The 17,427-nt window shown below is 32.7% G+C and overlaps 2 protein-coding genes across 3 annotated transcripts; one reads left to right on the top strand and one right to left on the bottom strand.

Annotated features, from left to right (window-relative positions):
- Positions 1-211: 211 nt before the first annotated feature.
- Positions 212-17,427, bottom strand: LOC134709964 (26S proteasome regulatory subunit 4). Its single transcript, XM_063570091.1, has 12 exons — positions 17,374-17,427; positions 9,215-9,268; positions 7,655-7,751; positions 7,121-7,245; positions 6,253-6,438; positions 5,064-5,192; positions 4,547-4,643; positions 2,693-2,781; positions 2,264-2,364; positions 1,552-1,648; positions 1,022-1,231; positions 212-400 (listed from the first exon to the last, which is right to left on the bottom strand). The coding sequence occupies exons 1-12, from the start codon at positions 17,374-17,376 to the stop codon at positions 266-268; spliced, it is 1,323 nt and encodes a 440-aa protein (XP_063426161.1). The 5' UTR covers positions 17,377-17,427; the 3' UTR covers positions 212-265.
- LOC134709963 (uncharacterized) lies at positions 10,569-15,713 on the top strand. Of its 2 annotated transcripts, none has more exons than XM_063570088.1 (2): positions 10,569-11,058; positions 14,846-15,713. In XM_063570088.1, the coding sequence occupies exons 1-2, from the start codon at positions 10,713-10,715 to the stop codon at positions 15,373-15,375; spliced, it is 876 nt and encodes a 291-aa protein (XP_063426158.1). In that variant the 5' UTR covers positions 10,569-10,712; the 3' UTR covers positions 15,376-15,713. The 2 variants fall into 2 exon arrangements, with proteins under 2 accessions (XP_063426158.1, XP_063426159.1); XM_063570089.1 differs by having other exon boundaries at positions 15,459-15,713.

Raw genomic sequence — 17,427 nt, forward strand, 5'->3', positions numbered from 1 at the left:
AGATAAACCCTGAAACCAAATTTTAGAAATCCTTATATTGTAGTTCCTGAGAAAAATGCGACGAAAAATATTCATGGGACGGACGGACTGACGGAAGGACAGACAGAGGTAAAACAGTATACCCCCCCACCCCCCCTTTTTAAAGCGGGGGTATACTAAGCATAGAGACAGTGAATACTATTCCATAAAAGGTGGAAAAAATACATTTGAATCATTTATAAATTTTAATTTACAAGAAACAAGTGAAATAAGTTTGTTTTTATCACTATAAATAAAGTCCCTCTGGTGTTCCCTCGGTCTTTCTGTAGAGCACATTTTCCTTAGCCTGTTTGAAGTCCTCAGTTGTTACTTTCATTCTTCTTTCTCTCAAAGCCAGTAATCCTGCTTCTGTACAAATAGCCTGCAAATAGTTCAAGAAGTTTATAATTTATTTAAAATTACAGCATCCAGAAAATTTATTAGTAATTATTTTATATTAAAAGAAACCATTTGTGCTTCTTTGCATTTTTTTCATGAGAACTTGCCAGCTATTTCTTTGTATTTTTCATGTAAACTTTCAACCTATTTCTGTATTTTTTAAAATCGATTTGTTGGGTATTTTCATAAAAACACTAGATGACAGTTTTTCTATAGTACACAATTTTATTTAGGGCCAGCTGAGGACCACCTCAGGGTGCAGGATTTTCTCGATGCGTTGAAGACCCATGGGTGTCCTGGAGCTGTTTTCTGCTCTTTGATGGGGTTATTGTCTCTTTGAAATATTCCCAGTTTCCATTCTGAATTCAATTTTTTATCAAGGAAATAATGACAACAGATATTAATGATAAAGCTTTAGTTATCATTGATATAAATCAACCTATTTTTGTATGACAATGCCACTCTTATCTAAATATAGATTAAGTAAATAAACTCATCATAGATACCAGGACTAAATTAATTATATACGCCAGACGTGCGTTTCCTCTACAAAAGACTCATCAGTGACGCTCAAATCCAAAAAAGTTAAGAACAATCTACTAACCTTAATATCTGCACCTGAGAGATCATCTTTTGCCATGACATAGTCATCAATGTTTACATTCTCTGCTAATGTCATTCTGCTGGTATGTATATTAAAGATTCGCCTTTTGGTTTTCTCATCAGGCAGAGGGAACTCAATTTTTCTGTCAATTCTTCCAGGTCTAATAAGAGCTGGATCTAATGTTTCTATTCGATTTGTTGCCATAACAACCTGAAAATGATCAAAACAATACACTTACCTAATTATGTACAAAAATCTTTAAGGTGAGTTTATTTGTAAATCAGAGTTGCCAGTTAAAATGATACCATGTTATTTTATATTGCATCAAAACCTTTATCCCATTAACAAATATTTAAAAAAAGAATGCTACTTCCTTTCATGCAAAAAGACTGAAATCAGTTATTTTTACACCCCATCAAAAACTAAAACTTGTTAACGATTAAAAGTTTAACATTTTTCTAGTGCTAATTATTGAATTGTTTTCCCTACTACCCCCTCTCACATCTCTAATGATTTCTTTCAATACTCACTTTAACGTCCCCTCTAGAATCAAAACCATCCAGCTGATTCAACAGTTCTAACATAGTTCTCTGGATTTCTCTCTCTCCTCCAGAATTTGATTCATATCTGTAAAATACATAATAATGGTAAAAGTGATGACAGAAAAAATTCAAACTTGATCTGTGTTTTGTGGTAATAAGCATTGTGAATAAGCGTCACAAAAAATTGTTGAGGCAAAATTACATTAGAGAACTGAAATCTAAAATTCAGCAATTTTTCATTTTATGAAGGGACATAACTCAAGAATGATAAAAGTGTAAGGGTAATATCTATTAGGTACAAGTTTAATAAAATTTTGTTGAGGCAAACTTTAGCTTAGAATGAGAACCAATTTCAAGACATACAGACAGACAGGGGTGAAACTTAATGTCCCCGTTGTGGGGTATAAGATCGTATAAATATGGAGAATCTTGCTCTTACAACATATGGCTGCATTTTTATACATTTTACAAATAGGACCCACAGAGAAAAAAACATGTGTTACTGAAATAGAATAGTCATAACACATTCTTCACAAACTAACCCTGTGGCATATACGGGAAATCACCAATTTATATAATAGTTACTTTGTGAAAAATTTAAGAAAATCAAAATCTACAATTACATAGCTTTATTGTATGTACAATCTTCCAACAGAGTACATTCATCATTGTTTGTGTCAGTCTACATATAAGTACTCACCTTTTAGTACCAACAGCATCTATTTCATCTATAAATACAATTGAGGGAGCATGTTCTTCTGCCACACGAAATAATTCTCTTACAAGTTTTGGACCATCTCCCTAAAAATAATAAAAGACCACATAAGTCAACTTCTTTTTCCTCCTTTAAACAAAATCTAAAAGCTCAGAAATATGTTTTTTTAATGACAATTTCTGCAAATCAACAATTGGTCAACTTTCAAAGCAAATTTATTGTTGTGAATTTAAAAAAAAAGACCACAAGGCAGGTATATATTATTCCCATTTCTATGAAAACCCATGATATTTTAATGAAAATAAAGTATATCTAATTTCAAATAAACCTGGTCTGCCTCGATTGGGTCACCCCATGCCTTGGAGAGACTCAGAGTAGCCTACATGGGGAATTTCAAATAAACGCTTCACTTACCAAATACTTTTGTATTAATTCAGATCCTACAACTCTTAAAAATGTTGCTGATGTCTGGTTGGCCACTGCTTTTGCTAACAGAGTTTTACCTGCAATAAAATATCAAAATTAATATTGTCGCATCTATCAAAAACTTTGATAGAATCCAAATCATAATTGCAGATTCATTAATGCCACTTCTATTGTGACAAAATAAATTTACTTTAATAGTGTAACATTTAAGTTTTTTTTAAATTTCATATCATATTTTCCCCGATAATTCATCCTTTAATATATTTTGAAGTTTGGAAAAACTTGAAACTGGAACTCTACAAGCTGTCAACACTACAAACAGTATTATAAACATCAGATTGATTGATTGTTGGTTGCTTAACGTCCAGTGGCAAATATTTCATGCATATTCAGGACGAGAACAAGTTCACAATAAATACAATAGGTCGGTCTTGTCATAATGGTGGCCATAAGGGATGATAAGTCTGGGAAATTTCGACTGCCACTGAAAAATGAGGGTATATTGGATACGGACAGAAATTTTGCCTTACAATAGGCCACCTACGGGCCCTCAAAGAGTTGTTGCAAGGGTTCTTAACATGCAAAGAGCGTGATACTCTCTTTACACGAGACATCGGATTTAAAGTCCCCATTCTGACCGTACGTGACATGCAAACTTAATACATCTTGCACAACCAAACGGGACGACCCACTTCGGCAAGCGTTTTACTGCCGGTCGGGAGAAGACCAAGTGACCATATTTCTATTCCCAAGTCACCCTTGGGGGCTATAAACATCAGATTTGAGCTTATAGCATCAAATGCCATGAAGTCTGTTTCAAAAAAGGACATCCTTATTAAGGGGAGATAAATACTAGTCCATTATTACGAATCTTTATTTTCTTGAAATTGTTTTGTCACATTAAATGCAGGAAACTCAAAATTGCAATACTACACCTTTAGTCATACTTCTTCCCTGATTTCTTGATTCATAATAAGAAAACTCTTACCTCCTATACATTTCTAGGAATATGATTGGTTGAAAGCTTCCTTGTGGAGACTGTATTTATTTCATATTAGGTTAGTAGGGGGGGCGGGGCTTATTTCATACACTGTTAGTAGTGGTGTAACGTCCCTTTGTATTCCATATTAGGTAAGAAGGGAGGCGGGGCTTATTTTATACACGGTTAGTAGAGGTGTTTATTCCCTTTATCAAAACGTAACGGTACTGAGAAAAATCTTAAATGGTTTCAACAGAAAAAGAAATTGATGATTAAGATGGAAATAAATTTGTAGAACACATTTAAACCTAACCAAGTTGTTATTGTTGGCATCTGTTTTTGTAGGATCAATGGAAGTACCTAGATTATCAATGCTAACAGTATTGAAGATGTGCTCATTTTGATAGGTCACTAGTCTGAATTTCACACATTAAGATAGTTGGTAAGATAAATTTGTTACATAGAGTGCTAGTGACGTAATACAGTATATATGGGGTCAGTAAATTCCATATAAAGATTCAAGCTCCGTTCTCACCCTATATGGAATTTACTGACCCCATATATACTGTATTAGGTTACTAGCACACTATGTACATGTAACTAATAATATTTTTACACTACTGCAAACTCATAAATATGTGCCCTTTTTTTAAACTGTGAAAACTGCAAGAAGATGGATTTCTCAAACTAAAAAGAAATTGCATTTGAATTATTTTTAAATTATTGCATACACAATTCCTGAAACCACAATAAACAATCAAGCAAACTGGGAGATATTTCACAATTGTATAATACTTTTCTGAATTTACAGTATTAATAATTTTACTATAAATAATATAAATAGAAAATATAGATCTCCTTACCTGTACCAGGTGGACCGTATAAGATAACACCTTTAGGAGGTTTGATGCCCATTTCTTCATAATATTCTGGATGTGTGAGAGGTAACTCCACTGATTCCTAAAAAGATAAATTATCATCTGATTTTAACTCATTCATATATCAGGACTTTTCCATTACAAAATTTAGGAGAAAGGACAGGAACAGACTCCCTAAAAATCCTAGGGATCCAAATGGCTGCAATAATCAGATATATGTTAACCATGGAAATAAGACATCTTAGAATAAAACTTTCCTACCCTTCCATATTCTTTTTTTTACTGAATAGTCATTATTTGTATCTTCATTGCTATCTTTTAGGGAATTCTTTAGGGTTGAGCTAAAAAGTCAATCTTTTTAAATTCATGCAGCAATAAAAAAAAATGTAATTCACATATTGAATTTATACTCTCATAAACAACAAAAAAGTTGGATGCAAAAATCCTGAAATTTATGCTATTTAGCAGAGTATCTGCTTCTTAATAAAATACTGTAATTTACCTTGATTTCTTGAATTTGTTGATCAAGACCTCCAATATCAGCGTAAGTTTCTTGTGGAGCTTTTTCTAATTTCATCACAGTTACCATGGGGTCTGTATCATCTCCCAAGACACCAACGACAGCATGTACCTGTAAATAGTATTATAAAGTAGGTTACAGTCTAGTTTTCTAATGTAATATACAAACTAAAGCATATGCCCTATTAACAGAAACTCAAAGCTACTGTATCTATGTCATCTAACAGTTCATCAACTGCAATAAAAATCTTTAGAGTTCAGAGTTTCCACAAGATCAATGTTGTCCATGTCAGAGCAGAATTGATCTTATTAGACATTTAAAAAAAATAAAATGTCACAATTATCTTCATCACAGCAATCAAAGGAATTTATTGCATAATTCAAGATGAAATATCTGTACAAAACCAACTAGGTATACAGTCAATAGAGATGCTGTTAAGCCCAGAGTTCATGAAAAGAGGTGGTCCTCAGGATTTAACCACCAAAATTTTGCATAGGACTGACACAATTACAGTATTAGATTTTCTTCAATGATACCAAGGAAAAAAAGATTTTGCAAACTCTTAAAGCCTCTGTCATCAATTATTAAGAAATGATAGCTAAGCATGCAAAAAGCACCACCAAGTAGTAGACATTATTTGATGTGAGGGCTATTCCAGAAAAAAATGTATGGAGGGGTTGGAAGGCAGTTTTTGTCGGCACCCACCACCCAGACAATTGTAATTGAGAATTATAGTGCATTATAGTGTGAAAATTTGCTCTGATACCCATCACCCATGTATTATTAATACAATGTGCCTTCCACCCCCCCCCCCCCCCCCCCCCCCCCCCCCCCCCATACATTTTTTTCTGGAATAGCCCTGAGCTAAATTAGTATCTTAGCTTCTAATCTATTTGGGACTTAGAAAAAATACCAGATTATTCTTCCTTCTAAAACACGCACATCGATAATAATGATAAATGAAATAGGAATACCTATGTTTAGTTGTTAATAATCTTGCTGATAAAGCAAATATTAAAACAAAATCTAAATAAATTATCTCCCCTTATTTTGTTATCTATCAAAATGTGTAGAATAAAACAGGGTTTAATTTTCCTTATCAAGTATTTTATCTCTATCTTTTCTCCTCCACTCTGAAATGTCATGGGTAATGAATCCAACTATTTCTTACCTTGTGATTTAATAACACAGAACATCCAGGTTCTAATTGGTCTTTATCAACAAAGGAGAGAATACTGACATAATGTTCACTTCCGACAGATGTGGAGACAATAGCATGATTATCATCGATGATTTCTTCTAGAGATCCCACTGACATTGGTGATCCTCTCAACTCATCAACTTTAGTTCTCTCTTCCTATAGTAGAAATAAAGAAATATTTTACAACAGAAATATGGAAGTGATATATGAAGATTAGTCAAGCCATTTTCAACTGAAATAAAATTTAGAATGGAAATGGGGAATATGTCAAAGAGACAACAACCCGACCATAGAAAAAAACAGCAGCAGAAGGTCACCAACAGGTCTTTAATTCAGCGAGAAATTTCCGCACCCGGAGGCGTCCTTCAGCTGGCCCCTAAACAAATATATACTAGTTCAGTGATAATGAAGTTTGTTTTTATGTTGTGCTGTTACACCACTCACAGTTTAAAGGAGGTTTGGATGCCTGCAAATATGTTTAACCCTGTCACATTCTGTATGTGCCTGTCCCTAAGTTAGGAAACTGTAATACAGACATGGCAATTGTTGCTGCTTGTCATGGTTTGTTGCTTTATACATGTTCATAAAACAGACGGTAATTTTTCTATATGAATTGTTTTAAATTTTGTCAAAAATGGATCTTTTATAGCTTGATATGTGGATATAATTTGGTATTGTTTTTTTCTCATTGTTGAAGGCTGTACCATGACCTAGTGATTAACATCTACAGTCTGATAGGTAGTTGTCTAATTGGTAATCACACAAGATCTCCTAATTTTAAGTATTGGGTGGTGACAATTTTTCTTTTTTTTCTGTCATTCCTTTACAGATGCAGTACCTCTTGTTTCTCTTCCTGAGGTTTCAGTCTTTCTTGATTCTGGATAAATTCTTCCTCCATCAGTAAATAATCTTTTATTCTTTCTAGTTTCAGTAACTTTAGTCGACATCTTGTGTGTGGTGTGACTATTAAAATAAAGATATCCAAAATTTTAGGATTTTCAGTTATTCTGTTCATATGGATTTGTTTATCTGTTTACAATTATAAAAATAACTATTATTAGTCTAAGTTGGCGATCTTGCTGGTAGAGAGTACTAGTTGAAGAGTTATCATTACTGCAGTATACATCATAGTTTCATAAATTTTTATTGAAAACTTTCACTTGATAAATCATGACATTTTTATTGAAAACTTAAAGTTGATAAATAACGTAAATTACGTCCCAAACTTAATCTGACATAAGATGCTTGTTTTTTTTCGTCTTCATTAATTTTTTATGTGTAAACCTTTCCAACTCCTAAATCTATCTTGAATAATTGGCGTTTACTAGTCTAATTAGTTTTATATCTATGATCAGCTGTAGTTAATTTTTACCTTGTGGGAGTTTGCTGGCAGTATCAGGTCCCTTCATCTTCTTCTTCTTTTTACCAACACGAGTTGGAATTGGGGGTTCATACTTCCTTTTCTTTTCCTAAAATAAATCTTATTTGTCATCTATATTTAAATCGATTTTATTATAAAATTAGCTAAAAGGATGTTGTTTTTAATTTGCAAAAGGGTATCTGAAATATTTCTTGAAACTTGAATGCTTAGTCACATTTTACATAACAATCACATATTTGCCAAAAACATATCCTGCATTCAGTTAAAAAATACTGTAATTGTATTCCTCTTGATACAGCCCAATCATCATATTGAATATGAAGCTGGATTAACATGCCAAACGACTCGTCACCTTTAAGTGTCTCAACCTGCTATGTATTTGCTAAATAATAATTTACTAATTATAAACTTTCAACTTTCAGCCAGCCCTCAATCTTTCTATTCTTGATAAGACTAGAAAGTTAATTGGTTTTTGTAACTTTTCCTGTAGCATAGACTTCATGGTTTTGAAAGTGACCAATTATTGGCAATACTTGGTACGGGTCAAAGACCATCTTATAGCATATTTATCTATTGCAATAAAAAATCATAATATCTAATAAAATTTGTAGATTTAGCTAACTAAGTCCTTATATTTGTATATTATAAAGTAACATTCGTTTATAGTGGAAAATAGTTTTAACATTGATTCAGCTACAATTAAAAATTGCTTGCCGGTCCCTCTCTGTGATTACCATTAGATAAAGCTGGTTCATTTCCCATTTAATCTACCATCAAGAGAAGATAATTAATTCAATTTACATTCATAGTCTTTTTCAAAAATGATGAACAGTTCTATATATTGGTATGTAATCATTTTAAACATTTCAAATTTATGAAATTATATTCGTAATCAATGTTTTTGATACACCAATAACAAAAACTGAAATATATTGAATTGATACACTTTGTAATTATTCAAAATTATATAAGAAACGTAAACTTAATTATAAAATAATGAACCTGTTAAGGGGAGAGAATACTCGCATAACTTTTTCTAATTGACACATAATACAACGAAATGTCACTCTTCCATACGAATGGCACATCAATAGAATATTTTAACTGCGCAATCGTCCGCCACCTTCAATGATGATTCTAAATTATAAATATAACCAAAGTTGTTAATCTATAGATAGTGAAGACTAATGAAAGCTAACCCACTGTAAACATATTTTTTTGCAATTTTTTTAAACTTCCTCAGAAAAATGCTCGAGCCACTTGACTTTCAAAGCTCAAAATTAACGTTTTTACACAATATTTGAATAAAGTAGTTAAAGAATATTCGCTTCTCAAAGTGTAAGACGCAATAAAAATGGTATGCTTGCACCATCCTACCGAAATACGGATTTAATTAAGTCCTGAACATTTCGACATTTCTTCTTATATTTATAACAAAACCGGTTTTAACCAAATCACAAGTACGTGTTAAGATCCGACTAAATACCTTTTTCCCGATATTGTCAGGTAAAATTGCTACATCTTACTGGATCCTTGTGACCTCTGACCTACCTTGTCATCTTTCTTGTCCCCTTGACCTCCCTGTCCACCAGACTGTTGCTGTCCCTGTAAGAAGATACGTCAAAAATTTATTTTACAAGTGAAACAGGACACACTTTACAAAATTGAAAGATGTTTGACAGTCCCCCCCCCCCCCAAGTTTCAACAAAAGAAAAATATATATTATAATATTATTCATACTTTATATTCATGGATTTAGTGGGTAAAGGTTATTTGCTATTTATAATTAACATGTTCCTTTTATTCATAACAATTTCTGATAATTGATTTTCATGTTAATTGATGACAGTTTTGTGGTATGTAATTGCTTTCATCAGATTCATTTCAATTTTTAACTCAGGTGAATAGTTGTCTCATTGGCAATCATATCTCTTTATTTTTACATATACAAAGCACTTGCAATAGATCTTCCTTAAATTGACAATGAAAAAACACCAAATATTCAAAACTGTGAGAAATTGCAGATTTACTGACCATTAATATTTATTAAGAACAACTCATTTTATATCTATTTAATAGACAAACTAGTTTGTAAACTTAAACATGTTAAACCCTATCGCCTATGAGTCCTGGTTAACCGGTATTCAAGCTTCAGACAGCTGACGACCAGTCCCGTTTTACCGGGATTGGCATACATCATTTATGTTTCCCGCTCATACAGTGCTAATATAAGTTATCTTTCTTTGATGAATACCTGGATGAAAGTGTAAACATGGCACTTCCGATTTTTGAAAACCGTGCCAAAATCAGAGGAAATTTACAGAATTTACGAGAATTTGAAATGAGGGAACATTTTTTTTGGAAAGAATATGGAAGAATTGAAGCCAAACTAGAATACTTTTATGACATAAAATGTCATTTATGGACATCGTTAAATGTGAAGAATTTGTGCAACCTCATCAAATTTTTCAAAATTTTGCCGTTTTGGGTTAAAAAATTACGATTTGGGGTCAAAAAGCAGAATTTTGAGAATTTCACCTTGATAATAACGAAAATTTGAAAAAATTATCAAAACATGAACAAAACTATGAACATGGTGTTAGTGAATGAAAAATATATACAAATAACTACAAACAAGTTTTCATTGACATTTATTAATATGAAGATCTCCCACTTGAGTAATAGTATCCAGGGAAGACATGGTCTCAGAGTGGTTTAATTTAAGATTTAAATTATTTAATTAGCAAAACAGTGAAATTTATATTTTACACCTCAGTAATCACACTGGTTCAAACTAGATTTTCATTAGTATAAACTCTTGCATTAAATTTACTCACTATATTATTTTGCTCTTTTTATTGGATATAAACTTTTCCTTTGTTGTTAATTGTTTATTTATACTATTGCAAAGTGTTTTCTTTACATTTTTGAATTTGATATTACGTTGAAATTAGATATTACGTAAAAGCTACTTGGAATTTTTTGATTGCCTTTTTGAGTTAAAGTTACTTTTGAAGTTGATAGTAATGAACTTTTCCGCCGTTAAAGTATGTCTCGGGAATTAAGGGAAAGTAAGAACGTTAACTATAAACAATTGCATTGTGTGGGAATGTCTAGCCCTAATGTTACGGAGGATGTGTTCAGTTTGGAGAAGGAGATGACTCCAGTGAAGTCAAGGAGACTACAGAAAGTGGAGGAAATTGAGTCGGAGGTCGACAGCAATGACAGTGGTGAAAGCAGCGAGGAAGATGAGGAGTTGCAGAGGTTAAAGACGGAGTTGGCGAAAGTAAAGCGGAAAAAGAAGGAACAAAAGTCGCAGGAGAAGAAAGAAAAGATCAGGAAGGAAATAGAGAAGGAGAAAAAAGAGTTAAAGAAGAAAACGGAGAAACAAAAAGGTACTGCTAAAGTAGATGATTCTCTTAACATTAATTCTTTAAGAAAATGTCCTTCAATTAAGAAAAAGGCAGAATCGGCTGTTAAGAAAATTTTAGAAATTGATTCAGATGATTCGTCTGATGAAAGTGGGGATACCACTTCTAGCTGTGAGTCAGCTTAAGAATTAAGTGATTCTATAAAAAAATCCAAGACACAAAAATAAAAGCAAGAAAAAGTCTGGTATATTTGATCATCCGTCAGATGAAGTAGTAAAAAAGCAATTGTGGCCGCAATCAAAATTGCAGTTTGAATATGCGGGGTCTAAAATCAATTTTGATGATCTTGAGTTTAACTTATTTGTGGCTGGAGAATTGGAAATTTTGTCCTCTTCAAAGATAGGCGATGTCGAAAGAATTGGTAGAACAAAGCTGTTGAAAAAAATTGCGTATTATACAGAATTGTATGAGTGGAAGGGTCTGAAAAAAATGTATGCTCATATAATAAGGCAGATTGAAAATGGTTTGGCTGATTGGTCCAAAGATTTCAGTGAGATTGAAACTCCCATTTTGATTAAATATGTAAAATCAGATGTCAAGTCTAAAAAATCTATTCAGTATGGGGAAAACAAAAAACCAGTAAAGAAAGAAGAGACTGTTTTATTGTTCGCATTTTCAAAGGAAAAAATGTGTGCATAAGGATTCACATTATGGCAAAATTCGAGGTGTCGATAAGTACCTTCAACATATTTGTGCGACTTGCTGGAGAGAAGATAACAGAAAGGCTTATCATCCGGAATCGTCAGAAAGTTGTCCGCATCAAACTAAATGACTGGCAGTAAAAAATGTGTTTGGTAAATGTACAATGTTAAACCCACTAGCAGAAGTTTTTTTACCAAGTTATATGAAATCGTTGGAAAGTGACGACAAACTTAATAATGATAAGGTTGATAATCTTGACAATGGAAATGCATTTATTGATAAGTGTACACATTTTTGTAAAAAATACAAGAAAGATTTATTGTGTGATGTAAATGTAGACACATTGAATATTAAGATTAATAAGGTTGGTTTAGTTGCTCAGGATAAACTGAACGATACTGAGTTTAAAAATACTATTGAAATACATAATCAAATTGTTCAATCAGGTTACCCAAATTATTTGGGTTGTAGAATTCCAGTTAAATCTGGAATTAATGTAGATTTTTTTAGGGAAAATTTGATAGACTATGACGATGAAATCATTTGCGAGTTTTTACAGTTTGGTGCTCCGATTGGATATCAGGGAGAAATGTTAAATGAAGGTTCATCTAAAGTTAAGAATCATAAAGGGGCTACAGATTTTTATGATGAAATTTTGGCTTACTTATTAAAGGAAGCTACATATGGAGCAATAATTGGACCGTTTGACAAAAATCCTTTTTCTTGTCATTTCAAAATTTCACCGTTAAATTCGGTGTATAAAAAAGACTCGGTGGAACGAAGGGTCATTTTAGACTTAAGTTTCCCACCTGGAAGATCCGTAAATGATTTTATCTCAAAGGATGTTTATTTAGGTGAAAGGGTTCAATTATCGTATCCGAAAGTTGACGATTTAGTCGGAATAATTAAGGATAAAGGTGGTCAGTGTCTGGTTTTTAAGAAGGATTTGAAAAGGGCCTACAGGCAAATTCCAATTGACCCAGGTGATTTGCATTTAGTTGGTTTTCAGTGGGATAATAAGCTCTTTGCGGATCGTGTTCTTCCTATGGGTTTACGGTCTAGTGCTTTGATTTGTCAAAGAATCACTACAGCTGTTAGTTTTATGTTTTATAAGATGGGATACATGGTTATCAATTATCTAGATGATTTTGGTGGTGCGGATACGGTGGATAAAGCTGATGAAGCTTATATTGCTTTAGGTGCATTACTAGATAGTTGTGGGCTAGAGGAGTCAAAGCAAAAAGGAGTAGCTCCTACTACGAGGATGGAATTTTTAGGAATCACAGTTGACACTGTGAAGTTGACTTTGGAAGTTACTTCAGATCGTGTTCTAGAGATTTCGTTGTTAGTTCAGGCTTGGTTAAGAAAGAAAAAAGCTTCTTTAAGAGAGTTACAGTCAATACTTGGGAAACTTCATTTTGTGTCCACCTGTGTACGACCCGGTAGATTATTTGTCAGTCGTTTGTTGAACTGGCTTCGTAGTGCTTTCCCTTCAAATGTCGTGGGCAGTGGACATAAGATATATAGAAAGATTCCGGTAGAGGTACAGAAAGACTTATTGTGGTGGCAAAGGTTTCTGTCGAGTTATAATGGTATCTCGATGATGTCTCTTGAAGATTGGTCGTCTCCAGATGAGATTTTTTCAAGCGATGCTTGTTTAGAAGGGTTTGGAGCTATTACTTCAAATCAGTATTTTCATGCTGTTTTTCCTTCTGATATCACAAAAGATCAATTACATATCAATTGCTTGGAGTTACTTGCTATTGTAGTTTCGGTTAAAATTTGGGGGAAAACATTTTGCGGGAAAAAAATTCTGATCTTTTGTGATAATGAGGCGTCTGTGCAGGTCATCAATTCAGGTTCATCTAAGGATGCTTTTATGCAAACTTGTTTAAGAGAGCTTTGTTTTATTCAAGCAAGTTTTCAGTTTGAAGTTCGAGCCAGACACATTTTAGGTGTAGAAAATAGACATGCTGACTATTTGTCTCGATGGCATTGTAGTCATAAATACAGAGAGTTATTTAAGTCAGCTATTTCAGTAGATAGATATGAAGAGGTACCAGTTCTCATGTCAGATTTTTCATTTTTAAATAATTGGTAATTTATTTTACAGAGTTAGAGGTTCTGCGGTTTCAATGTAAAGATTCTGCTAAACATGCTTTTGCGGAGAGTACTTATAAAAATAAGAAAACTCAGTTAGAATCATATTTTATGTTTTGTATATATTTTGAACTTATGCCTGTTCCTGCTACAGTTCATGTTTTGACACTATATGCACAGTTTCTAAGTAGAAGTTTTAAATCTGTTGACTCTATAAAGAATTATCTTAGTTCAGTAAGATATCTGCATTTATTGTTAGATTTAGAATATCCACAGTTTGAAGCTTTTCATTTGAGATTAGTATTAAGAGGTTTATGTAGAATTAAGGCACATTGTCAAAAACAGGCCTTGCCAATTACTCCTCACATTTTACTTCAAATTTATAGGAAGCTGGATATGAATAGTGCATATGATGCTACTATATGGTGTTTATTTTTACATGCCTTTTTTCTAATGTTTAGAAAATCTAATTTGGTGCCAGACTCCATTTCTACTTTTGATCATAATAAGCAGCTTTGTAGGGATAGTATTATTTTCGATTGTAAGCGTAAGCTATTATTGATAAGTGTTAAATGGTCGAAAACCATTCAGTTTGGTGAGAGAGAATTATTGATACCTTTAGTCTCGATACCAGATTCTCCATTGTGTCCCGTTCAAGCTTTTTTGAATATGAAGTCTTTAGTTTGTACTTCTGATAAGAGTCCAGCTTATTGTTTTATAAAACATAAATTATGTGTACCTGTCACGTATAGACAATTTCAGAAAATATTGAGACAGTTAATTACTGAGATTGGTTTAGATGCTTGTTCATATTCTACACATAGTTTTAGGCGAGGGGGGGCTAGCTGGGCTTTTGCAGCAGAAGTACCTACTGAATTAATTCAATTGTACGGAGATTGGAAAAGAGATGCTTATAAAAGATATTTAAAATTTTCATTAGATGATAAGATTTCAGTAGCAGAAAAGATGACGGCACATATTTCAGATGTTTTATTATAAATTTTTACAGGGAATTTCTTTGAAAAAAGGGCGACCATTGTGTCAGCGTCTATACCTAAATATGTTAGTGGAATAGATGGGTGTACAACTCAGGCCTTTCCTGGTGCCACTATTGGTCGTCTTACTGAGTTAATTTCATCTGGGAAAGTAGATTTAATTTCTTTAGATTTCGTTATAGTTCATGTTGGTACTAATAATATTTCTTCGTCTCAATCCGTAGATACTATTATATCATATTTCGGAGATTTAATTCACAAGTTAAAAAAGATGACATTTGCTAAGTTGATCTTTACTTCTATTCTTCCTAGACCAGTTGATCACATGAAAACTGGAGCTAAAGTTAATAAAGTTAATACTGAGTTAAAAAGATTGTGTAAAAGAAATAATTTATTATATTGTAATTTGTATAGGAGTTTCTTACTCGACAATATTCCAGATGCTTCCTTATTTGCTCCGAGAGATGGGCTTCATTTAAATTTTGCTGGTACAGAACTTTTCAGAAAAAAGATAATCAATATTATTAAGCATCAGAGTATATAAGTTGTAATGTGTTACAACTGTGTTTTTTATTTACTTCATACATGTATATTGTTTACTGTAATTATTCTTTTTTCTCTTTTCAGAGAACTTGCATCCTGAATATGATGCTGGTTTTCCTCTAACTACTCAAGATCTACATATATTTTGAGTTGGTTTGCTGTTTTGTCCTTTCATTATCTATACACATTTTGAAAGGATGGAGCTTATTTGAAGTGAGAAAAAAGAGTGATCATAGTATGTCTGGTTTTTATCATCATTATAACTGTTTTGATACTAGTTATTATTTTATCTTTAATTTTTTTTGGCGGCCTTGCAGGCTTGGCGGATGTTTGCCAAAAAATTTGGTTATATATATATATGTTTATGTATTTTCATTTGTGTATTTAATTATTTATGATATATTGTATTTTGTAATATATTGAAAAAATATTTATATCAGGCAATACAAATTATACCTACTGACTTCCTTTTATTTCACCCACTTGATAATTAGCTTCTGTCTGGGCAGCAATCGGTGAAAGGGTATAAATGTATTCCTAATTTAAAATATTTATTTTGAACATTCCCATGAACATGTTTTGCTATTCTGGATAATATTTTTTTTTGTCAGAGAACCAAAACAAAAACAGCTACGGTGGAAAATAATTTATTCAGCTAGTTGTTAAAAGTAACATTCCTAATCGACCAAAACTATAAAAGCCTGTCTCACTCCCCTGGAACAAGTGGAATCTAGATGTATAAATGATTTAATTTGTGATTCCTACATTCAGTTACAATTCAGAAAGGCCATGAAACTTCCAATAAAGATTTCCCCCCAAAAAATAGAACTTGCCAGTCATTTTATTTTTCTGTAACATTTGGTTTTTTTTTCAAATAGGACTTTCTAATGTAAGGCAATCGGCACAATCATTGGTGAGGTGATGACACTTAGAACTACAATGACCATTTGATGACTGACATGAAAAAAATTATATCTGTGTTCTTTCTATATATGGATTCAGAGACTGACAGTGTTAGACCAAATAATCTGTCTCTTGTGTGGGTACATGTACGTTTGGTATTTCATATTTACTTTTCTGACATCACCGAATAACTGCCTCTTGTGAGGGTACATTATGCATTTCATATTTTCTTTTGATCATGATCATTTGGCTAATTAATTTGATTTTTTTTTGTTTCTGTCATTCTGTGGACACCAAAAAAAATTTATAAAATTTATATCTCTGTGAACCTGTTAAAATATGGAAAAATACATGTAGGCAGGTAGGTGAAACTTATATAAATGAAGAGATAAATGAAAAATGAAGTTTGATGCCCGATTTATATAATTCCAAGGCCGCCAGTCAGCACCAGTTGCAACAAAGTAGCGCATCTATTTTGGGTAGGCCAATATCCAATTTTTAATATGGGACGAGCTCTGATGTCCCACAGCCCCAGCTTGTCTGACAAAACAGCCGTTGGACGTCAGAGTAATCTTGGACTACAATGAAGCTACTGGAATTTTTTATGATGCAGCTTGTTAGAAGAACAAAAGCATCCTCATAATGTGTGCTATTTAGAATGCATTTTGATATCATTGTTTCCATAGAAAAAAAGCATGCAAGCAGCGCAGTATGAAAACTAATGATTCATAGATAAAATCCAACATTTTGCTCGATATAATTTCTTTCCGTGTTTTTGCAACCACTTGTGCCTCACATAAAAACAAACATTTTCTTTTGAAACAAAAATGATTATGAAAAAAATAATGGGATCTCAGTAATTTTAGTTTATTTGCATTCTTTGTATACGGAATAATGTTATTTTTCAATTTTGCCAAATCATCCTAAGCCGGACTTTGTTTTTTCGTTTTCTTAGAAGCCAAGTCAATTTTGAAACACTGGATTTTTCGAAAATAACGTCTCTGCAACCTTAAAGGATGTCGTTAAGAATAAAGGGCACTGTCATTTAGAGAAATGGTATATTTCTTTGGTCTATAAAGCACAAATCATTCCTCACCATTTTTACCGGAAACTAATTAATTTGATCAAACATGCGCATTCAATCTCCTAA

This window comes from Mytilus trossulus, chromosome 3 (assembly GCF_036588685.1).
Source record: "Mytilus trossulus isolate FHL-02 chromosome 3, PNRI_Mtr1.1.1.hap1, whole genome shotgun sequence".
NCBI lineage: Eukaryota > Metazoa > Mollusca > Bivalvia > Mytilida > Mytilidae > Mytilus > Mytilus trossulus.

Bases quoted from the DNA above. Each gene is read 5' to 3' on its own strand.
- LOC134709963 (XM_063570088.1), top strand. From the start codon at position 10,713: ATGTCTCGGGAATTAAGGGAAAGTAAGAACGTTAACTATAAACAATTG. The intron at 11,059-14,845 runs GTACTGCTAAAG...AAATTTTTACAG, and splicing joins GAAAACGGAGAAACAAAAAG to GGAATTTCTTTGAAAAAAGG.
- LOC134709964 (XM_063570091.1), bottom strand. The intron at 6,439-7,120 runs GTACTGCATCTG...TTTCTACTATAG, and splicing joins CTCAGGAAGAGAAACAAGAG to GAAGAGAGAACTAAAGTTGA. The intron at 4,644-5,063 runs GTAAATTACAGT...TTATCTTTTTAG, and splicing joins AACAAATTCAAGAAATCAAG to GAATCAGTGGAGTTACCTCT.